General features: G+C 35.7%; 2 protein-coding genes across 3 annotated transcripts in view; one reads left to right on the forward strand and one right to left on the reverse strand.

The window, feature by feature from the left end:
* LOC127979589 (potassium voltage-gated channel subfamily G member 2-like) overlaps positions 1-15,024 on the forward strand; it is a 28,618-nt gene extending 13,594 nt beyond the window's left edge. The window contains exon 3 of the mRNA XM_052585127.1: positions 11,082-15,024. Within this exon, the coding sequence (XP_052441087.1) occupies positions 11,082-11,918 (837 nt within the window). The 3' untranslated portion in view covers positions 11,919-15,024. The remainder of the gene's footprint in view (positions 1-11,081) is intronic.
* Positions 15,025-16,419: 1,395 nt separating this feature from the next.
* Positions 16,420-25,950, reverse strand: part of LOC127979590 (solute carrier family 66 member 2-like) — a 34,485-nt gene continuing 24,954 nt past the window's right edge. For both annotated transcript variants that reach the window (XM_052585129.1, XM_052585128.1), the window contains one exon: positions 16,420-17,645. In XM_052585129.1, coding sequence (XP_052441089.1) covers positions 17,438-17,645 — 208 coding nt within the window. In that variant the 3' untranslated portion in view covers positions 16,420-17,437. The remainder of the gene's footprint in view (positions 17,646-25,950) is intronic.

Consider the following 25,950-nt stretch of genomic DNA (forward strand, 5'->3'; position numbering starts at 1 on the left):
TCTTGAATCAATTTTGCTTGACAATCCTCATAAGGCTGCGGTTCTCTCGGTTGGTTGTGCATCTTTTTCTGCCACACTTTTTCCTTCCACTCAACTTTCTGTTAACATGCTTGGATACAGCACTCTGTGAGCAGCCAGCTTATTTGACAATGAATGTTTGTGGCTTACCCTCCTTGTGAAGGGTGTCAATGATTGTCTTCTGGACAACGTCAGACCTGCAGTCTTCCCCGTGATTGTGGAGCCTAGTGAACCAAACTGAGAGACCATTTTGAAGGATCAGGAAATCTTTGCAGGTGTTTTGAGTGGATTAGCTTATTGGCATGTCACCATATTCTAATTTTTTAAGAGTGAATTGGTGGGGTTTTGTTAAATGTGAGCCAAAATCATCACAATTAAAAGAACCAAAGACTTAAACTACTTCAGTCTGTGTGCATTAAATTTATTTAATAAATTATTTAACAAATATTTTGGGTAACACTTTAGTATAGGGTCCAATTCACACCAATAACTAGTTTCTTATTAGCATGTCTATTATTAATATATTGGCTGTTTATTAGTGCTTATAGAGTACCTATAACGCATGACATCCCTAATCCTACCCAATAGCCTAAACTTAACAACTACCTTATAAACTATTAATAAGCAGTAAATAAGGAGTTAACTGAGGCAAAAGTCATAGTTAATGGTTAGTTAATAGTGAGAATTGGACCCTAAAATAAAGTGTGACCATATTTGGTATTTGGTGTAAGGCAATGTGTTTATGTGGTTTAAGGTAAAAAACAAAAACAAAGAAAATCCAAGTTACGCCTTCTTTCTTTGCATGAACATTTGGGCGGTGTTATGCAAATATTCCCACACAGTGACGTAGATGTGGGTGCATGTTTAAACGAGGTGTTTTAGGAGGGCATGGACGGGTCTTAACTTTTATAAAAAATATTTCTTTGGGTTTGAGACATTAGTCTTTGCAACTTTAGGGATCTTATCTATGCATGAACCACAACACTCCAAAGAGAAAGAAAAACTTGAAATAGCATCATATGACTCCTTTAAAGTTTATTTTAGACTTACATAAAAATAAGTATTTAAGTCTTCCTTAAGTAGGCCAAAATGCATCAGCATGCTATTAAATTTCTAAAGATTTTACATTAAGTTCACACTTAAGTATATTCTTTGAGAGTGTGTTATTCCTGTAATAAGTATTCTTTTTAAAAGTATGATAAAATGCACTTCTCTTTTCAATCGGGTTCAAAGGTCTGATTATCTTTGAAAGATTTGATGCCATAAACCTTGCAAATTTTTGGCAAATCCAGCCACCAGTCCTTTCTCAGAAGAGCTTATTGAAGTAGCCTAATAAGAAATTGGTAGATAGTCCGTTGGCAGGCCGTCTGAGACAACAGCCTTGTATGCTACATTACCTACACTAATACCACAATAAGTGTACAAACCCAACTGACCTAACTCTCCATTCATTCATTATACAACAGCAAACAATTACATTATCACACTAGACACATTATCTGTGGCCTCTGAGGAAACCTGCTGTTATCTATAATGAGTTTGTGATGCACTAAAATGCCTCAATTAGAGAATTAGTTGAGCGACTCAGAGACAGACTGAAGAGAGAAAACACTAGATGAGTCCCGTAAATAGCTTCTCTCGCAATGAAGACGATGATAAATGCCACGTTTTTGGAGAGCACTTGGATTCTGCAGATCCAGTGGCCCTTGAGAAAAAGTAGTGCACTTAATTGTACTAAAATGTGCACTTGTAGTGTACTTCAAATCTTAGAGTATTTTTTAAAAAGTGTACTTGCAGATGATATAATATTAAATAACTTAAAAAGCCACTTACGTGAACTTAAAGAGAGTTCAGTTTCTTAACACGCTTAAGTAGATTTTCAAAAAGTGCACTTTAAAAAGTTTTACTTTTATGTTGTACTTTTAAAATCATTAGTTAATGATTTAAAATGTACTTAGTTCATCATAACATCATTGTTAATTAGTTAATCATAAGTACATTTATTTTGATGTGTTGACTAACATAATAATGCATTTGATTATAATTGTAACTAGTGTGTTATTCAATATTACATTTAAAGTTAATTTTAAATGCAATTAATTGCAAATTAATCATTACAAAAGTGTATTTAAATCTAAATACAGGATATACAAGTTTCAATTGAAATTACATTCAAGTATATTTCAATTTAGCAAAAATGATTGACGGTATATTCAGCTTTACACTTAAAAAACAAATTGCATTTTAAGTAGAGATGTTCCGATACCCTTTTTCTCTTCCCGATACCGATTCCGATACCTGGGCTCAGGGTATCGGCCGATACCGAGTACTGATCCGATACCTGGGTGTATATCTGTATATACAGCTGTATATACTACTAGCCCTGTGTAAATTGCTAGAATTTTTTTATGGTGTGCTTCAGACAGATCCCTCAATAAAACATGAACAAATACATGGTGAACTACTGTATTTATTACAGTATTTTTATTATCTAACATGAATTTGACAGTATTATTTATTTTCTTATGCAAAAAAGAACTTCAAATGCAGCCAAAAATCTAACACCGCAAACTAAAAAAGGTATTTAAGTTTTACAATATAACTGTATAAAAAAACTGCAACAAATAAGTCTAGGAATATAAAAAAAGATCTATTAATCAGATAATCTCTAACAAGTAAAAAACAAGTAAAAAACAAGCAACCATCTAGGCATAATTATTATTATTATAGAGATGTATTATTATTACTGTAGGCTACAACAGTAGCTTTATATATTGTCAATTTACTCATGTAAACCAAACATTTATTTTAATGGGCTGCCATGAAGATCTTTGAGTGTCTGTGTTTATGATATGACAGTATTCTCAAATGAAACGGTAAATTCTCATGAAGTGACGGTTTATGCGTTCGTGTCCTCATGACACACAGCAGAGACTACAAAACAGCGAGCTCTCGCGCATCTGTGCCAGTCACCCACAGAGATGTAGATTTTGCGGGAGTAATATTTAAATAGTATTTTGCAGTTTAATATTCACAGACACTAGTATATATTCGGCTACTGTCTGGAGCCCTGCGTTTTGACTTACACGGAAGCGACTGAACGCAGTTGCCGGTACTGAATATACTTGAGAGTCTGTAACTACCGGTACTACAGAGACATACTGCTAACCACTGATCTATAATATAGTAGCGGCTTCACTGTCTTTTGGCAGTTTAGAATGTGATGAGTGATCCAGTCATATATAGATAAGGGCTGCTAACGCGTTTTCATTTCTTCTTCGCTGCTCTAAACAGGGGTTGCTTGTGGCAACACAGCACAACTTCCTGTGTTTTCAATGCATTTTGAGCAGCGAAGAAGAACCGTGCAGCGGTTAGGCAAAGCTTGCGGTCATAACTAGGTCTTTTTTAAGAAAATGGTATCGGATCGGTATATGGGTTCATGTACTCGCCGATGCCGATGCCAGAATTTGTTGTGGTATCGGAGATATTTCCGATACTAGTATCGGAATCGGAACAACTCTAATTTTAAGGTGTACTTAAGTCCTACTAAAGTGAGCCAAAAATGCACTAAAGTTCGATTCATTGCATTTAGTATAAATGTTAAATAAAATATTTTTATTTAATTGCTGAAAACATGCAATTGTGCAAAAAAAATTTACTTCACACTTGAGTACTGTATATTCATTTAAAGTATGTTGTTTCTTTGATGAGTACCCTTTAAGTATGATAAAGTGTACTTGTTTTAGTGTATTTAAATCACTTAGCAGTAAGTGTGCCTAGGTTTGGTCCCTTTTTGCTTTAAAATTAACAGGTTTAAATTAAATAAAGCCCATATATTGTACACTACATATATGCCATAGTAAAAAGTAATATATTTAAAATACATTTATTTTAAATGCTTTTAGTTTAAATCTATTAAAGTATTTACTGACATGTCGCTGGAGACAAACTGATAAAAACATGAACAATGCACTAATTGTGAACAATGCACATTTCTTAATATTTAGCCTAAAATGTGTTTTAATGTCATTACTGTGTGATCTTTGAATAATACGGGTCTGTAAATGCAAGGCATTTAAAGTGTACCAAAAAATATACTTGCAGTAGTTTCACTTTAGCACGATCAAAAATACTTCAGTATATCTTTAGTTGGACTTCAGCACTACTTCTTCACAATTAAAATGCATTAAGTGCAAAATGAGTTGTTCTAATTTAGCAGACTGTAAGTGTGCCGACATTATTGCAGGGTATTTGTATTACACTCATAAGCATTTAAATGTATTAAGCATGAAATAAATGTATTTAAAACACATTTTAGTATATTTATTTTTGACTAGGGTACACATTTTCCACCAGTCACAGGGTTGTCATAACATTCATAATGCATGTAGTGATCTCAAAGTGCAACCTAGTGTTATGAGTGTCAACACTGAAACAGTTATTGACAAAAATAACGATTTTGCTCTTACATACAGTGCACACACACCTTAACATCACGGGTGACTGATCCCATCCATCAGAGCTTAAATGCCCCTCTGAGATCACAAACAGGCTCTGACAGAGAGAAGAGAGCAATATCATAGTTGTCAGTCTATTTGGCTTCTAACGGAGCACTTGACCCTGAGTTATGATGTCTAGCAGCCGCTGGGACCGAGCAAGAGAAAGAAGGACAGAAAATCTCACAAAACAATTTGTTCTCAAGTGATTCCTAATGAATGTTGACAGAAGGACGCAAGAAGCAGTCGTGCATGTTGAATATTAAAAATATTGAAAAAGTGATTAAAGCTAGAAGACATAATTAGTCCTGTCGCTCTTCTGTGTAGGGTTTTACAGTTAATGTCAAAGCTGTCTGCAAGTATAGGACAGGCCGATAGTACTGATGGGCTCTGGAGAAGCACTCAGACTTGCCCACACACTCAGACAAGAGAGCACTGGAAACATTTGACCCTGACTGAGAGAATGAGAGAAAGCAGGAGACATATGAGAGCCCCGTCAAAGATGATTGCCAAATTGTAGCCCAGTTTAGAAGGGGATAGAAAGGTGATGATGGATGGAAGGCATTTCATCCTGAGAACAGTTACACAACCACAACAAAACCACCTCTACCTGAGCAGATCAGGACAGTCACGTGGGTTTCCTGTTAGACTGAGAGATTGAGATAGCATTGAAATTATAGGGCCAAAGGCACAAATACTGTAAGAGTGAGCAGATTCGTATCATCTTAGCACTCCTACACTAAAAAAAAATAATAATTATAAACAAACATTTGAAGTGTTTTAAAAGAAAATAAATTTTCAGTATTCATCTTGAAAATATTACGTTTCCGTATATGAAATATGAATTAAAGACTTAAGAAACCTATTAGAAATGGGGAAAGAATCATACATTAACATATATATATATATATATATATATATATAGTTTATATAACTTATATATCAGAAACCTATGAACATATGCATACATATGTACACATTTAATTGCTATTTCATTTTGTGGGGTTTTTATATTAGAAACATATATTCATCAATACAGAGAATGTTTGTATAATTATAAATTAACATATAGGGCAATTATTGTTTAAATCCCTATTATATTATAATAAAATTATATATAATCTTATAGGTAACATATATAACTCTTAATATAGGGAAATTATTATATAATTGCACTTTTATATTATTATTAAATGATATGTGATCCAAAAGGTAACAATGGCAATATAGGGGAACAAATGGCATATATTATATTTCCTAATGGGTGGCTTTGGCATTCCTTTCAAAATGATGAGAATCTTGGAAAGTTGATTATTAGTGAAGTGCACAAGCATTTCAGATGGTGCTCTAGTTTGGGCCAAATTATTAAAAATGTTCTGTTATATGAGTTGATATTTTAATGACTCTTTTATGTTTGTTTGTTTTTTTTCTACTACACTTTGCAGTTGGGATGAGGTTCCTCTCGAATGCAGAGCAATGATTTTCAGTACAGGACTCTCTTCTGGTTCATCCACATGGTCTTTGGCAAACTTCAGAAGGCAGCCGTGTAGAGAGCAGTGGCTTCTTGCTGTCCTGATATACAAACCATTCACATTCAGTGTTTGTCTGATGGTCACCTCATAGACAGTGTTGGGGAAAATTACATTTAGAAGCAATGTGCATTTAAAAATGACTATACTTTACTAATTACTAGAAAAAAGTAATCTGATTACGTAACTTGCGTTACCCAAACACTGCTCATAGAGACAAGCCAATGCAAAAGAGGCCTGTAAATCCTTAGATGTCACCCTGTTTCTTTTTTTGACTTTGTGAAAAGTTTTCCATCTTGATTTTGGTTGGATGAGCACTTTTAGGTGGAGTAACAACCGAGGCGTCCCTTTGAACTTTCAGCAACACACTAACAGATGACAGATGAGTTTAATTTATGCCAAAAGTCATATTCATAACAAATTAAAAGCAAAGGCTGTGTGCATATTGACTTGAAGCTGGGAAATGAAAATCAAAGAAGCTTTGAATTCTGAAGCTGACAGGCTTCAGACAGCGTGGGGAACGCGAGAGGCATGTGTGTGCGAATAACAGTAATTAAAACACTGCATGGCCAGGTTCTTACATCCACTAAAATATAAAATAGCCTACTCTCACCTAAACTGCATCTGATTCATTGTTACTGCTTTGCCTTGCTTTGCCACACGTGTAGGTGGGCCTGGGGCAAATTGTCCCATTTTTACTCCAATCAGTATTTCTGCACAGACACATACCTTAAAATCTTGACAACAAAAAAGCCCAGGAATATATTATATAAGACAGGTGCATGTGGAATAAAATTTGTTTAAATATTAAAACTAAAGTAAAAAGAAAGGTAGAAAAGTAAAAAGAGGGAAGAACTTTAAATAAAGCATTTTGTTAAAATTAAATAATATATATATTTTAGCTTATTATACTGCCAGGTACTTTTTTTCATCACACCATCAACAGATGATGATAAAACTGTGTGTGTCTTTGGTTATTTCTTTGTTAAAATATTTTGTCTTGCTTTCATACTGTGTATTTTGTTCAGTTTAACAGGAAAAAATTGTATGCAAGCATAACAAGCCATCTTGCACAATATATTTGTATTTAAAATGAATTAAATACATAATTATTACAGTTTAATGACTTTTTACAGTGATGATTATATTGTTGCAGTTGATACTGTTTTATACTGTATAGAGGAGAGCGATAGGTAAAGTATAGTGAGTCTCAAGCTCAGTGAATGAACTGAACATATGCAAAGTAATATTGATGTGATAAATGCATGTGTGTGTTTTTGGGGGAAAGTGCATTCATGTTGACCGATGCACAGCTCGTCCTGCAGATGAAGACATCAGATCAGTGCTGTAATCGTCTGCTTTTAATCTGATCAGTGTGGAACTGAGAAATAATAAGAAAAACAAGCCCTCGTCCAAAAAGCTTCCCATCAAAGGGAAATTATAAAACCACAACACAAGAGCATTTCAGAGAATAGACCTAATGGACTTTAAATGCATTTCTTCTGTCTCACACACACGCAATCATTAGCCATTATATTATATAATGAAAATCAGTATACAGTATGTATATACTTACATACACACACACATATCTATCTATCTATCTATATATCTATCTATCTATCTATCTATCTATCTATCTATCTATCTATCTATCTATCTATCTATCTATACTAGAGAAAGTCATATGCACCCTAATAACAACTGAAACATTCTCCTCATCAACTCTTTTCATTATTAGGAAATAATCACATTTAATTATGCCTTTAAATATTAATGTTGTTCATTAACTGCAGGCAAAAAACTGATTATTTCGGGGGGAAGCTGGGGATCATGCAGGGCTTGTAAGGAGAATGAAACCTTTTATAAATTAGACATATTGTTCTGAATGCCTGTCTGATCCGTGACATGAAAACAGATTTGTGTGGATGAAGCTCATTGATACATTTCAAGAGTGGATTGATTATTTCCCCTTGAGAAATGTGTAATTAAACATGGCCTGCGGGATTGTACAAGTCTGTCCCATCAGAAACATGCGTCAAACAGCTAAAGTCTGACGTAAAGGTCCACTGTGGAGTTCTTGACATGCCCATTAAGCAGAAATGATCCACTAATCAGTTTGCAGTCAGCAATAACGTATTAATAGCTGAGGGTTGGTTGCACAAGTGTTATGTGGCATGTACATCTTAATTAGCATTATAAATAAACATTTTCTGTAAATTGAGAAAAGTATGAATGATAAATGATCATGATTTAAAAAATGAGGACAGATGTGGATTGTGATATCTGAGTTTAGACTGATGATACTGTGTCGGGGAGGACTTTAATGAGTGTGCACCTTGTGGAATATTCCACATTTGACAAAATAAATCTCTGAGAATATTTGCCAGTGTTCAATGCATTTATTAATTTTTACTGTATTTTTGTTCAAATAAATGCAGCCTTGGTGAATATAAGAGACTTCTATCAACAATATTAAAATGGTGTAACAATATTAAAACGTTTAAGTTGTGCAATACTGTATAATGATTATAAACAGTGAACTGCGATAATATTGAAACATCCAGAATTCATGTATTTATTAGAATTACTTTTGTACCTTCATGACACAGAACTGAACTCATCTAAACAGCTTTGGACCCAACTGAGTCATTGTTTTGAATGAATGGATGGATGAATTAATGGTAACACTTTAGTATAGGGTCCAATTCGCACTAATAACTACTTGCTTATTAGCATGTCTATTATTAACATATTGGCTGTTTATTATAGCTTATAAAGTACATATAATGCATGACATCCATAATCCTACCCAATACCCTAAACTTAACAACTAACTTATAAACTATTAATAAGCAGCAAATAAGGGGTTAATTGAGGCAAAAGTCATAGTTAATGGTTAGTTAATAGTGAGAATTGGACCCTAAAATAAAGTGTGACTGAATTAATTAATAAAAACAAAACAGACATTTTTCAGAATATCTTTTGTGTTCATTAGACGAGAGGAAGTCATACAGGTTTGGAACAACATGAAGCGTATCTATCCCTTTAAAACACAAATGTATGAATAGCTTTATATAACATATAAATGTATTATATAACAAATATATAAACCCAATCTGCATTTCATTATAAACAATATACCACAAGCAATTCACTCACACCAACTACACAAACACTGATTAGAAATTGTAAAATGGCTCAGAAAGTTACAACTTTAACAGTAATTCTTTTTATATTGCCACTTGATTTAATATTTTGTATTAAATCAAAATATTGTGCAATTGTACATTGTACAATGAGATTCAGACATTTTAAATACTCGGATGTCTTCACATTTTTGTGGTCACTTTATATTAATACGTGAGAGCCTTTGGCATTAACTATAGCTGAGATGCTTTGAGTGAGTTTTGAAGTTGCACATAATTGCACTATGCTAAAATTATCATTTTATAGGTCATTCCAGATGGCTAACGTTTATGATTTGAAGCTACCCTGTACGATTTTAATTTGTTGTTTTTTCGGTCCTGCTCTTTACTGTGTTGAGTTTATTGTGTTGTGTGCATTACATGGAGCTCTGAAGCCAGACTGATCTAAATAGTGGAGTGCCTTTGGGCAACTTTAGACTTAGGCTTTCCTCTCTATTCTATTCATACCAGATTTCTATGTGTGTATGTATTGTTGCCACATGCACAGTTGGAGAATTATAAGTCGTTTAGAGTTGCCTTAAGTTTCTTTTTGTCTTGACACTGGTGGGTGGCCAGTTCTGGGCACATTCTCTCTCACACATTTAGTGATGACCTTCACTGCTCTTCAGAGTATAGTCAATGTGTTAAAAATGTTATTAAATCTCTCTGTTTCCAAGAACCTTGTCTTCAGCATTCGTGGAACATTTTAGTGTCTTTACAATTACAAATTACTCAGAAAGTACACAGCTTCCCAGACACAGGTGTATTCATCTCAAATCAATGCTAGTCAAGTAATAACAGTAAAGGTCACTCACGTTACACAATAACTTTTGAATTTACTAAAATTTTTAAGAAATTGTATAGAAATGTAGATTGATTATAGCTCCGTGAGGGACTAACACAAAGGTACATTTAATACATTTTGATAATATCAAACTAATTTCTGTAATTTTATCAAATATTATGGAATGTCTTCATCACTTATACTTACTTATGCTCAATGCTTTTCCCACCAAAATTACACAAGATGATGTCATTATGGTACTGGTTGTTGTTGGGGAAGTTCACCTTAAAAATGAAAATTCTGCCATAATTTACTCTCATTTCATTCCATGTCCTTCAAAGCCCATAAGACATATGTTTGTTTTTTGAAAAACTGACATACATATATAGGAATCGAAACACCTCCAACTTCAGAATCCAATATTGCTGCTTTGTACATCAACAAAAGAGAAACAGTAGTAATATATTGTTTATTAGCACTTATGTTTGTGTGTGTCTCAATAAACTCTGGTGGTGCAAACTGTACTATACAGCCTCTATTTGTGGACATGATACTATGGCTTTATCTGTGCAAACTTGTTTTTAATCAACTGGTATTGGTAACAATGGTTGTGTTCTTGGTTTTCTGACTCTTACGTGACTTCCAAGGTCAGTTGAACGCAGCATTAGCGCCAATCCTAATTACTGTAAATGCACCAGGACTAGCTTATCAAGGTATTCAGACTCATTAGAAACTTCTTGGCAAGTGTGTTGAAGCTGGCTTGAGTTAAAATCTGCTGGACATTGGCCATCCAGGAATATTGCTTATTAAATTGTCTTTTTTTTTTTTTAAATTGGACGTGAGTGCAGCACCCAGAGACATGACAAAATAAAACCAACTGCTTGAAACATATTAAATAATAGTGTTTACTATTGTGATTTCCTTCTTTTAGAATATGTATTATCCACTACATGGAAACATTCTGCATGATGACCTTCTGAATGAAGACTCTGAATGATATCTGAATGATACAACAGAATGTGAGAGCCTAACCCTGAGCTCGACTAACATGTGTTTTCTCTCTCAGGGTGAGTGCTCCCAGAGGTGTTACAACATCTTTGTGCTGGAAACAGTCTGTGTGGGTTGGTTCTCCCTGGAGTTCCTGCTCCGTTTCATCCAGACTCAGAGCAAGTGGGAATTCTTACGCACACCCCTAAACATCATTGACGTGGTGGCCATCCTGCCCTATTACATCACTTTGATAGTGGACTCGCTGTCCGTAAGCGACCGTCCCGCCGGCTCAGGAAACAACTACCTGGAGAAGGTGGGATTAGTGCTGCGAGTTCTTCGAGCATTGCGAATCTTCTACGTCATGCGTTTAGCACGTCACTCATTGGGGCTGCAGACGCTTGGCTTGACCGTACGCCGCTGCACTCGAGAGTTCGGATTGCTCTTGCTGTTCCTATGTGTGGCCATGGCACTGTTCTCTCCGCTGGTCTTCCTGGCGGAGAGCGAGATGGGCGCCAAGCAGGAGTTCACCAGCATCCCTGGGAGCTACTGGTGGGCCGTCATTTCGATGACGACGGTTGGATACGGTGACATGGTTCCTCGCAGCATTCCAGGCCAGGTGGTGGCGCTCAGCAGCATCCTGAGTGGAATCCTGCTCATGGCATTCCCAGTCACATCCATATTTCACACTTTTTCACGGTCCTACCTAGAGCTTAAACAGGAACAGAATCGGGCCGCACGGCACAAGCCCGATTCACAAGACAGCACCAAGTCCCAAAACAGTGAGGATTCACAGGACACTGACAGTTCCTTACATGGAATCACAGAGACCGTCGCAGTTGGTGTGCATCACCGCAGATCCGTCGCTGTGGCAAGTCAAGGAGCACCACAGGTCAGGAGATCTCTAAAGTCATAATGCAAACTGCTGACTGTAAGACTAAAAAAAAAAACATGTACAAAGACATGCTACAGGTGATCGGCCATAAATAGTACCTGTATAATCAGGTGACTTGACAATAATAGACAGTGGGAAAGGGATGTTAAAATGGACAGGTTTGAATGTCCAAAGCACAAATATTGAAAGAGTTATTTCACCCTAAAATGAATGTTCTGTCATCATTTACTAACCCTCATGTTGTTCCAAATGCGTATGACTTTATTTTTCTGTAGAAAACAAATGAAAATTTGCACAATGCTAATTGTTTTTATATAAAGAAAGTGAATGGAGACTGGATCTATAAACCCAAAAGCACATTTTTAAAAAGTGGTCCATGACTCATACTATTATATTCAAAGCTTCCCGTGGTCATAAGGTAATTTTGTGTGAGAAAATGATGCATGGAGCTTCCCCTCTGTGTTAGCTCTTAAATCTCATTCTTGGTTGAGTATTCAAATGTGTCACACCATGTTGGACTTCAGTGACAAGATGCAACATTGTTGTGGCATAGATCATAACACATATTGTACTGTTTGAGTATGCTTAACTGGTCCTAGCTGCACCGCTCCATGTGGGATTCAAACCAATGTAAACCAGGTGGTGGGCACACTAACAAGGACGCTAAAGATTGGAGCCTCTAGCACTGTGTGCCTCGAAGGTTATGGGAGTGAGGTTTAACTGCACAGCTATATACCACTTGGCCTCTGTTACACTCACTGCCTTAATCTTAGTGTCACGGCACCGATGTAACTGGTCCTACATGCACCATTCAAAGACGGATTCAAACCAGTGTCAACTGGCATGGGTGGTGGGCATGCTAACAAGGATGCTAAAACCAGCATCCCTTACCGCACCTCTTGAGGCCTCATACACTAACTTTCTAAACCTTACTCCCATTCGGGTCACAGCACCAATTTCTCTGGTCCTACTGGCACCACTATCAAAGGGAGGTGTCATGTTAACAAAGATACAGCAGTCCTTAATGTGCTTTTTGAGGCCAGAAGAGTGAGGTTAACCTGCACAGCTCTTACTAGCTGGCCTCTGTTACATTCACTCCCTAAACTTCACTCCCATTCGGGTCATGGCACCAATCTCACAGTATGGTAGAAGGGTACTTTAAGAAGGCACTATGAAAATGTCCCCTTTCATGCCTCTTGAGGCCAGGGGAGTGAGGTTTATATGTGCAGCACTTACTAGCTGGACACCATTATACCAACCCCTCTAAATTTCACCCTAATCTAGGTCACAGCACCAGTGTAACCAGGGATTCAAACCAGCATCAATCAGCATGGCAGGAGGGCACTCTAACAGGACTGCAGAAGCCAATGGCCTTTAATCTGTCTCTGGAGGCCAGGAAAGTGAAGTTTCCTGTGGAGATATTACAAGCTGGCCAATATTATACTCACACCCCTAAATTTCACTCCCATCCGGGTCATGGCACCAATGTAAATTGTCCTACTCTTAAAACTCTGAGAAGGATTGGAACCAGCTCAACCAGTATAAAAGTAAGGCATGCTAACAAGAATCCTAAAACCAAAGCCCTTAATGTGTCTCGAGGCCAGGGTAGTGAAGTTTACCCGTGCAGCTCTTATTAGCTTGCCTCCGTTATACTCCCACTTCTGAATTTCACCACCATTTGGGTCACGGCACCAACATAACTGGTCCTACTTACATCATGCTGAGGGGTTTGAACTAGCATCAACTGCACTGGAGGAGGGCACGCTAACAGGGACGCGAAAACCAGCGGCCCTTAATATACCTCTTGGGTGAGGTTTACTTGCAGAGATCTTACTAGCTGGCATCTGTCACACATTTCTCTTAAACCTCACTCCCATCTGAAAAATGCCACCAATACAACTGGTCCTACTTGCACCGGTCCTAGTGAGATTGGAACTAGCATCAAGTGGCATGGATCGTGGGTGCACTAACAAGAACACTTAAAACTAGCAAGCCTCTTGAGACCAGGGAAGAGAGGTTTACCAGCATAGTTATATTTTACACATGCAGCAGTTCTAAAGAGGTTTGGGAATTCAACTGCCTCTGTCCCCATTCACTTTCAATGTATGGAAATGAGCAGCATGAACATCCAGTTAAATATTTACTTTTGTGTTCCACTGAACAAAGACAACCAAATGGGTTTGGATTGGTATTCGGGTGAGTGATGACTTAATTTTCATTAAGAATGGATCGATGGATGCTCCTAGCTGTGAAAACTGTATGACTGTGAAGATTGCCATTTTATTTTGCATCCACCTTTAAGGTTAAATTAGCTTTTCTCTGGTGTCAGAGGATACAATGTCACACTGTTCAAAACAGGCTATTAAACTTAAATTTATGCTCCTGTATAGCTGATTTGCAATAACTATGTTTATGAAAACACATTTACACACGTCTCTGTATAGCTCTGCTTTTAGATGCCATAGTCTCAGGATCTGCCAGTTGTAAAAAAAAACAGTGAAATACCCTTTAAAAGAATAAAGGTTTCTTATTTTCAAACTGTCTTGAGTGATAGATGGTTCTTAGTATATATAGATTCAAGTAAAACGTGAACTGGGAAGTGAACTGAATGCTGCTATACAGTACGTACTTAGACATAATACTATAGGGTATTTTTGACTACCATGTAAATGCCATGGTATATCAATATAGTAATAATTCAATAGCATGGTATTATTTTCTAATAACATTTAGTTGGTTTATTATATTGAGCCCAGTACATCTAGTCCTATAAGTGATGTGTGACAGAGGGTCAGATTGCTGTTATCCACATTGACCAGTGGTAAATACATCCTTATTGATTCCATTGGGAGTCCTGTGCTCATAAAAGCATGGAGAGTTATTGTGTGCTGCCAACACAAACACTGCTAAAATGACCACGGCTGTAATGAATGCACTCTCAGGTTTCCATTTTTAATAAAATTGGTTCAATGCCTGCACATTATTCCATAAAAATAAAAAAAAACCCAGGCTGAGAAAGCCTGAGACCATAGAGCAATAATGCCTTTTTTATTCGATTTATTTATTCAATGTGATTATTATTCATAAATTTAAATGTAATTGTTTGATAAGCTAACATCACATGCATCTATGAAGAAACCCGACTGTAAAACACTAAAAAACTCTAAACACATACTCATTTACATATTAATGAAAGCAATATACATACAGAATTTTTTAAAAGGTTTATTATAAAGGTTTATCTTGCTGTAAAAAAGTACCATTGAAAATATATGACCAAAAGTACCCACCTAAATATGAACAGAACATTTGGCTAAACAGGCAGTAAACAAAAACAAAAACAGTGCTCAATAACTGCGAGTATCAATTCTGTGTGGAGTGCAATGACAGAGTAAACCTCTATATCATCATGGGAACCCGTGTACGCTTTTACCTGCATTCAGTGGCAGAAGATAGTTTGGCAATACAGAATAAAGCAGTTATTTGATCAAATACAGCACAAAGAGAAACAATACATAGTTAAATGAAGCTCAAGTAAAATACATGATATCTCAGAATAGCAGGTAAAAAAAGATAGAATAAAACACAAATAAGCAAATAACAGCAAAAGTAATAAAACATTGTCCTTTAAAAGAAAGCCCTCTTGTCTTTCTAATCTAATTGAGGAGAGTTTTATCAGAGACTCATATCTCCTCATATCGAATATCTTGTCAAAAGCCATCAGTCTTGCCAAACTGTTCCTCAGCATCACACAGTGATAAGCAGCACCTCTCTCATAACATTTACTGGCATCTAACATCTCTGACTATAACTACTTTATCAGCAAAAAAAATCAAGTATTTTTCATATTTTCAAAAAAAAAAGGAAAAAAAATGATAATTAAATTTAAAAGTTAAAAAGTAAATTTATAAAGAGACATGTGAAAAGATATATTCTCCAACATTTGAAAAATAAAATAAAATAAAACATTTGAAAAAAAATAAAATAAAAATCCCCCACCCCCTTTTCTTTACTGTATGTAAACATATCCTCTTTTAATAATAAAAAAAGTTTCCTTACAATATTTATCGTCTTACTGTCAAGTAAAAAACAAAAACATTAATCTGTAATCATAAGCCAAAACAATAATGAAAATGATATTGCACCACAATTATTATTATTATTATAAATCATTTTATAAATAAACCTTTTATTTCATAAACTTTTATAACGCACATAAAACTTTTACTGGAAAATTAATTTTATTTTGTCAAATAAATTGCAGTGTATTGTCATATTCAGGACTGATGGTTGACTGGATGTTTGAAGCACTTGGCTTTGAAGTCATACATCTTTTAATTAACCCCCAATGTGCTGCAAATACTGTACTTCAAGTTTCCTAAAGAGGTCAAAAGTCAGTAAATGAATAAAGTGACTTCATATTTTGAACTGATTGCATGTAAATGAACTAGGACTGCCATACACATTTGTGGGAAGACACACCTTCAAGTCATGCGGATTTGTAAACTGTATGAAGACTGTATGAAGTGGGTATTTTTTAATTTTTTGGTTCAACATGACACAGTGGCTTTCTTCAATGGGCCTTCACTGTGTGAAACACCACAGAGAGCCACTGAGTTAAAAACAGTCTTCTCCAAATAAAACAGCAGTCACTGTATTAAACTCTTGTAACAAAAGCTTTGTACATTCATCCATCTGATGTCAGATACATTTCTGAGAGTCTGTAAGGCAAACGTTTTCAAAGCATGGTGATTACCTTGAACTGGTTTGTATATGTATGTAAATGTGTAAATATAACTGAATATCTTTATTGTATTGCATGTAACATTTGGTTCAATGTATATTTATACAGTGGCACCAAAAATCTGAACACTTCATGAAATAGTTGATCTTAAAATGAAACATGATTGTTTATTCATCAGAACATATTAGGAGAAATTTAGTTTTACATAACTTCCTCATCAAAGGATGCTCTGCAGTGAATGGGTGCCGTCAGAATGAGAACAGCTGATAAAAACATCACAAGTAATCCACACCACTCCAGTCCATCAACTCACGTCTAGTGAAGAGTAAAACTATTTGTAAGAAAAAAATCATCATGGGTGACTCAATCTGACGGCACCCATTCACTGGAGAGGATCCATTGTTAAGAAAGTAATTTAATGCTATTTTTGTTCTCCAGAACTGATGAAGAAACAAACTCATCTACATCTTGGATGGTTTGAGGGCGAGTACATTTTTAGCTAATTTTCATTTTTTTTGGGTTAAGGATTCCTTTAAACAACACTGAACAATTATGAATGACATTTCATTGCATAAAAAAAAAAACACATGGCAATAATTTCAAGAAAACATAAGCACAAAAAAGTTAATTGTAATTAAAAATCTAACATCATAATTTGATCTTGTGTATCAAATACAATGACATTCAGGCATATTTAGATGTGGCGTAAAAAGTGTATCACTAATCCAGATATATTTTGGGGACACTGTATAAAGATGCTGTATGTATGCATAGATCTGAGTGAAGCGAGGGTGTTTCATAGGGCCTTGGCGCTGGTGGTGTGTGTGGTGTGAGAGACGGGTTTCTGTGGGAAGCGGCTGTAGAAGTACACCTGGAAGAGGATGGCCAAGTCCACGCACACCTGAAGGAGGCCGCAGATCCAGAACTGCACGGGAGCCTGAGTCAACAGGAAGTAGCCGCTCTTGAAAGTGTCTCCACTGGTCCACATCAACACCATCTTAATACTGGAGGAACAGGAAGTGAGAAAGAGAGAGAGAGAGAGTTATTAAAGCCTGGAGACGTGAGAAAGCAAGAGGCAGCTCAAAATCACTGAAATTGGGAAAACAGGCAAACGTGTAGGATGAGTGACAACCTTTTTTGACTTGATTGCACGTTTTAATATTTAGGATTCTACGTACTGTAGATTCTCTATAAAAACAACACCGTCTAATTTCTACATAATTTCTCACTGTAGCAAAGGAAGGTGAGCTGGAGAGGTGTTGGTTTGGTCTTTCTAACCACCTCTGTTTTTCATGTCATCGGTCATTATTTGGGAAAGGACAGGGCTGACAGTTACAGTGTTCCCACAGGCCGGCTCCATCTGCTCCGCCTGTGGGTCTCATGCTCGTTTCTCACACTTCAGTACAAGATTACACATCCAACTGTAAAGCATCATACTGTCATCATTTACTCACCGTCATCCTTCCATGGAGAACAAAAGAAGACATTTAGAAGAATGTGCTGCTCACTCTTTCCTACTCAATTACCATGAATAGAGACTGAAGCGTTCAAGCTTAAAAAAACACAGCATTAAAGTAGTCCATGCAATTTATATATCATATAACAACTCTAGCTATGTGTTAAAAGAAGATTTTTTTTTATATAAATATTAAAGGTTAACCACAAATATTCTTCAAAACTTGACCTTTGTGTTCCACTGGAGAAAGAAAGTCATACAGTTTGAATTGCATGAAGGCAAGTGAATGATAGCTTTAACTGTCTCCTCAAGTGCAGAAACCTCTGTGTAACCCAGTTCAAGCAATGAGAACGATTTTTAGGAAGAATAAAGTAGGATAACTTCCTTTGTTCGGCCACATTTGGTGCATCAGCAACTTCATGCAGAGCTGCACAGCAGTTTATTTCCAGACGCAGAATGAAAGAGGTATTTTCACACACACACACACACACACAAACACACACTATAACTAATTCCACGTGCATAAAGCTGTTTCGTAATAAACAAATAAATTATTCAAGCTGTGCATTTTACTTTTAGATTTCCCAGAATACAGTGCTCCACAACACACCGATTATTCATTTGAGATTTGGCTTTTTGGGGTGTACTAAAGCACTTTTTATGCAGTGAATCATACATTTAAGTAAACAGCCTGGAAGTATGATTTTGTTGAAAAAATAAAATAAATAATTTTATTCAGCAAAGGGCATTTTAAATTGATCAAATATAAAAGTAAAAAAATGTATAATTAAAGGTCAAACAATATATCACCAACATATGAATGATTGACATATGTTTTGCTGAGCCAAAAACAGTGTTTTCTGACAGTGACAGGACTTTTATTTTGACAGCACTAAGAAGGCCAGCACTTGAATGCAGACATGAACATAATCTTGTATTATCTTGTGTTATGTAAAGTTACAGTTGAAAATATGACCCTTACTGAGCACATTTACTGTTCACTTCCTTGTTTTTTACATTTTATTTTAATTTCTCCATTTGTGAAAAACACTATTGCTAATGGAATTACAGAATCAAGATGTTGCATGAATCATAAATCTGTTTATTTTAAGTGTAAACTTTTTTTTTTCATAATGATTAATTTTTAATAAAATATAATATACTGTCTTTATATTGGCCAGTAGACACCCTGCCCTAGTGACAATCAAAAAAAAAACAAAGGCATATTGGTCAACCAATGGTTTATAATGCTACAACAGAGGTTTTTGTGACACTGACGACTAAAGTAATAGCGCCTGAAATTCAGCTTTGCTTCAAATAAACTACTATTTAAATTATATTCAAACAGAAAACAGTTTTTTTAATTGAAATATTTCACAGTTTTACTATAGTTTTGAACAAATGCAGCCTTAGTGAGCATAAGACTTCCTCAAAAACATTTTGAAAAAAAAAATCATATCAATCCCTAAAGTCCTGTATATTCACACTGATACCTAGCAGAGTTTAAAAATCAAATGCAAGACTCTGTGAGATTGCTGTGGTGTGTCTTTCAAGCAGCAGACTCAAAAGGATGAGTATACAGCTGGGTGTAATGAACAAACTAAAGATAACAGAGAGTGCAAAACACTAACAAATCTCTTCTTGCCCAAAAGAAATGGAGTCAGGTGGGAGTGCAAGCACAAAGCCGAGGTAAACACTGTTTTCTCCTCGTTGTTTGGCTCTGTGTTACACTCAAAGCAGATCTAAGAGCTGGCCTGATCCACGGCATCTGATAAAAGGCCACTCTGAGAGCTTATTACAGCAGCACGTCCTAAAGAGATGAAAGAGCACTCTCAGCGCCGCTGGGCCACAGCGATCAGCCCCTGTGATAGAGTAATAAACCACTCCACACTCCACACAACAGCACAGCTCAATGAGTGTGAGCGATGATGTGCACAGGGTCACGCTCGCTTACATCATTAAAGGTGAAATATGTACGTTTACTCCACTAGCAACACCAAACCACTGGAAAAAATAAAGACTGTTTCCCAGCATGTTGAATACCCCTACTGCCCAGGAGCTGCCAGACAGCTTGTTTTGCACCGTAGTTGCACTAATGATGCAAAGCTTGCCTCAAATTACAGACAACATAAAACAACAAAACTGCTTATGCAGACTTTGCAAACATTGTAATATTGAGTAATTAGATTTTCATTTGAAGCACTGAAACGACTCTTCTAGAAACATCGGTCATTTGCCTTGCGCTGCTTTATTTAACTTTATTTTTACTTTTTTTTATATCATTCCCTTGTATACATTGTATAGTTGTATCTACATTTTATATTTGATCTAGTTATTTTTTTAGGCTTTAATGTTAATGTTAACTGTATGCACCGGGGTCTGAGAGTAACAAAATTTCGATTCTCTGTAGGTATGTACTGTACTTGTGGAAATTGACAATAAAGCAGACTTGATTGTTACCTTTTCACAGTATTTCAAACTAAACAAAAAAAAAAAAAAAAACAAAACAAGACAAAAAAACATGACAAAACAAAACAAAAAACATTGCAAACAAAAATGACAAAACTAAAAACTAAACTAAAAACATGGGAAAACAAAAAAACATGACAAAACAAACAAAAATGACAAAACAAAATTAGAAACAACACAAAACAAAAAACATGACAAAAAACATGGGAAAACAAAAACAACGCAACAAAAAACATGACAAAAATGACAAAACAAATTTAGAAACAACAAAAAACATGACAAAAACATGGAAAAAAAAAAAAAACGCAACAAAAAACATGACAAAAAAAAACAAAAATGACAAAACAAATTTAGAAACAACAACATACAACAAAAAACATGACAAAAAACATGGAAAAACAACAAAGCACCAAAAAACATGAACAAACAAACAAAAATGTCAAAACATATTTAGAAACAACACACATTAAAAAAACATGACAAAAAAAAACGTTAAAAACAACCCAACAAAAAAATGACAAAACAAGCAAAAATGACTATACAAAATGAAAAACAAAAACACAAAAAAAAACTAAATGAAAAAACAACACACGACAAAAAAACATGACAAAACAAGCAAAAATGACTATACAAAATGAAAAACAAAAACACACACAAAAAATAAAAATAAAAAAAACAACACACAAAACATGACAAAACAAACAAAAAAAGACCTTAAATTCGAGAAAATGTCTTTTCATAAGACAAACAAGAACTAAGAAAAACAAGATTCTGTTTCTCTAACTAAAGGAAATATCTTAATGTTTGTATACAAGCCGTCAGGTTAAACAAAAACTAGGTTTACTGTAAATAAACTATAAAGCACACTAGTTTGGGATATGGGCAGTGTTGGTGCCATCAAACCGACTGTGGTAAATGAGAAAAAAATTAAGAAAAGAGGAGCAGTGATCGGTTTTAACAGCTGCCATGGAAACCATCAGGAGTGGAGAAAGCAGACAGCTGCCAGGGCTTCCTTGATAGATATAAACAAATCCTCCCGCAACAGTTACAGGAGAATCACAACAAACACTGTTAGTGCAACATCACAAACAACCATCGGCTGACCAACTCATCAACATCCAGGAGGACATCAAACACCAATTGTACTCATATTCTGTCAATTGGATGAAATGGCGTTCTGGTACCCATGAAGAAACTAAAATTTTATGCTCTTTATACATACAATCCTTTTTTTTTATGATTTGATTCATGATTAATGCATTTGGTTTCAGGATAGCAAGAAAACGAAAATGTGTGTAATTACTGTGTTTGGTTTTTTGTGTGAATAACAGAGCAGAATATTTGTTCATGTATATATAAAAACAATGGAGAGGTGAGTCTTTACTCATCTCTCTCTCTCTCACACACACATACACACACACACACACACACACACATATACACACACATTCTGGGCCCTATTCTCTTAATGAGAAATGGGCATAACGTTCAATAAACCAATCAGAGTGTCATCTCCCATTCCCTTTAAGAGCGAGATGCGTTCCCGCCTTGGTGGATCGCTATTTACATGGTGCAATTTGTTGACGGAAAAGCTGAACGCTTCTCAAGCGAAGAAACCGATCTGCTCGTGCGCACGAGCAGATAATCTACGGGACAAACAGGAATCCACAAAAGCTCTGCATGATGATTCAGTTAATATATATTTGTGTGTGTATTGGCACGATTGTTCAATTAATTAGCCAATTTCATTCATCATTATAAGTAATAGGCTGAATAGGTAGCTTAATGACTATCCATCATTACATTTTATATTTATGTAGCCTACACAGTAATATTACTTTACACTGTAATCATTTGTTTTTAATATTTGGCATGTTTGTGTGATGCGCATCCCTGTGTGTAATAAGCAAAGTCAACGTGCACTGTGAACTCGCCCAGAGGCGCATTTTCTACCAACACGCTTTTTAAATAACACAAAAATATTGCGCCATTGACTTCAGACTTTAGACCAGGTTTGAGTTGGTCTATGGCGCAATCTATTTTCAGCTCCTTAAAACAGCAGTGCGCCTGAACACACCTCTTTTTTAGACCCACACGCTATGGGCACAAATGCATTCGCTAATTAGATTAGCGCAAAAATACTAACAAAATACTGACTTGTACTGCACCATCTCACTGATTTGTCAAGTAAACGAGCCAGTCATTTTTTATATAACAGTTAGTTAAAATTAAATATGAAAATATATAACTAAAGCTACACATAAAACAATATATTTCAAATATTTGCTTATACAAATGTTGCAAACATAATACTCAATGATAAAATTTTCATTGGAAGCACTGAATGTACTCTATCCACAAAAAACTAATCAAACAAACAGAAACAAAACAAAAAAACTATTATAAATCCAAACACCAAACCAAACTAGACAAAAAACTAAACCAAACCCCCACTCTAATAAAATACAATTGAAAAAAATCACAATAAAACAAGACAAAACAGAAGAGGACGAAATCAAACAAAAAACAACAGAACAAAATAATAAAAAGGAACAAAAAGTCAAAACCAATCCAAAACAACCTCACCCAAACAAAAATAAACAAAAAATCAAACAGACAAAAAACACAAAAGAACAAATTCAAACCACATTAAAAAAACACACACAAAATCAAACAAAACAAAAACACAAAACCAATCCAAAACAACCGCCCACAAACAAAAACAAACAAACAAACAAAAAAAGAAAATAAAAATCACAAAACAAAACAAAAAACCCCATAAAAGAACAAAATCAAAGACTATGGGCAATCAAAGGCAGTAGCAGGCCGAACAACAGAAGTCCTGCCCGAGCATCTCTAGCTGAGAGGATGTTAGATACCAAAGGCATGAACACGACGCCAACAGCCTGAGAAGCAGGGAGTCAACACAAACACACTGCTGTGAAATACTGCTGTCCTGCACAGCTTCTCCTGACAGACACAGGAGGGGAGCTTCCTTTTGTGGGAGCGTTCAGTTCGCCCCGCACCTTTCACCAGCCTCAAATCTACAGGAGCGCACAACTTAATGAATGGTTTGTTTTCAGCCTGTGGATACAAACCAGCCTGCTGCTCAGTAAACACACATATGAAACGAGAGCTGGGTGCTGTTGCAGGGCAGCCGCGAGATCATTCACACGGCTAAATAAGGCACTGAGGGTCCTCCAACTCAAACTAACAGGACTCTGGCAGTGAACCTTATAAGGCTGGCTGTGGGGGTCACTGATTTCCCTCCCATTGTGATTCATTAACGTTCAACAAAACAGAGTAACATGAGGCCAGAGGTTGATTCACAGCAGCAGTTACCAGGTAAACAACTCGCTCTGAAACAACTAACAATGGCTGAACAACTACAAAAGGAAAAGAAAAACAATGAATGGAAAAAAAAAAAAAACAAGACTGGAAATAAGATGGAACGTTCACCATTTGTTTTGATCAGTGCAGCGACAAAAAGAAGAAAATAATCATAATTCAATTTAGTCTTATAATACAAGGCAATCTCCAGGAGATAAATTGTGAGAGATTGTGGAAGGTCTTCACTGAACACTGTGTGGATCTATATCTGATACATCATTTCTGTGTGACAGTCAGGGAACATAAACAAGATAAAGCAGCACAAAAGTGCAATAAAGTTGTCCTTAAGTCCGATGGAAGTTTCTGAAGACCTCTGGCCTCAACAATGCAAAGTCAGATCTGTAAAACTGTTTAGTGCGGTAGCTCATCCTCAACAAAATCCTCACTTACGGGATAAAAAAGCATACATGCCTCAATCACTGCCTTACTTTTTTTGCTAAGCCTAATTTGTGTATAATATTCTATTATTAACCTCAGTTTCCCTGACAAGGCTGAAGCCTAGTCCCAGACTAAAATGCAAGTCTGAGCTGATTCAACGAAAGCAACTTGCACTGATGGATCTTAAAATATATCAATGCCTTTTTTTTTAATAATGTCTTAAACTTAAACTATTAGTGTGCTAATAAATAGCTTTCATTATACTTTGGATATTAATAATCCATTGCAGAGTTGATATGGTATTTTTAGGCTTTAGTATAGAGAAAAAAAATACTGTGCCAGAATTCCTATATGTGACAAGCAACGGGAAATTCTATTTTTGGAATGATTTCTATTTCTTTGATGATACAGTAGACAGATTGTTTTGTACAACATTAAAATGTTTTAAGTTCAAATATCATTTTTGTGTGAATAATAGCAATAATGAAAGAGACTATGGATAATTAAGATCAGATCTTTAAAATAACAAAAGAAACAAGAATGTTCAAACTGTGAACTCTATGCGTATTCCATGACAAACATTGTGTCACTGAGCATGTTTTGAGTCACTTTATAATTGTTTATTCATTTGATTATGCACATTTTGTTGCAATTATCAGACAGCAGCTTATGTGTTAAGCTGTCAGGTAAAAAGCCAGATGATCTTTACTGTATCCCAAAATACAACAGGTAGATTCCAAAAAACTACATCAGGGAGACTGGAAACGGTTTTATTTTACATGAGCTGAAATTGTTTTATTATTTTATTAGGTTTTTTTTTTTATGACGTTTGAAATTACTTTATTATGTGAGGAGACAGTGCGCAGTGATACAAGAGACCTAACTTAATGCAGGATGTAACGATTGACTTTATTCACCAAGACTGCATTAAAGTGATCAAAGGTGACAGTAAAGACATTAAAAATCCTAAAAAAAAAAAAAGTATCACTGTTTCATTAAAAAATATGAACCCGTTTCAACACTGATAATATTTAGAAATATTTCAAATCATCATATTAGAGTGATTTCTGAAGGATCATGTGACACTGAAGACAGGAGCAATGATGCTGAAAATACAGCTTTGATCACAGGAATAAATGATATTCTAAAACATATTCAATTATGTTGAATCAAAATGCAGCCTTGGTGACACTTTTGAAAATAATATACAGGTTCACAAAATTCACGGTTCGGTTCGATACGATACACTGATGTCACGGTTCGTTTCGGTATGGTTTGGTACGTTTTAGATACAGCAAAATGTAAAAACATCTCAACTTTTCAGAATGCCGCAAGCGCACAGCGGGTCATGTGACAAGAACTAACCAATCAGCTTCATCCTTTCCCGTAACAATGTTGAAAGCTCAGCCAAGATGAAGGAACAGCTGATCATAGTTGTATATGGATTGCAATTTTGAAATAAATTTAGTAGCAGAGCTACAGCAAGCGATTTTTAGCGCTGCAAATCCATTTATCCTTTGCTGAAATTTCCGGTTCTCATGGAGAGAGCACGTCATTGTTGCTTAGCAAAGGCAGACGCCTCATGAGCGCTTCTGCCCGAGCGCTTTGGAAAGGAG

The sequence above is a fragment of the Carassius gibelio genome, chromosome B19 (genome assembly GCF_023724105.1).
Source record: "Carassius gibelio isolate Cgi1373 ecotype wild population from Czech Republic chromosome B19, carGib1.2-hapl.c, whole genome shotgun sequence".
NCBI classification, from domain to species: Eukaryota; Metazoa; Chordata; class Actinopteri; order Cypriniformes; family Cyprinidae; genus Carassius; species Carassius gibelio.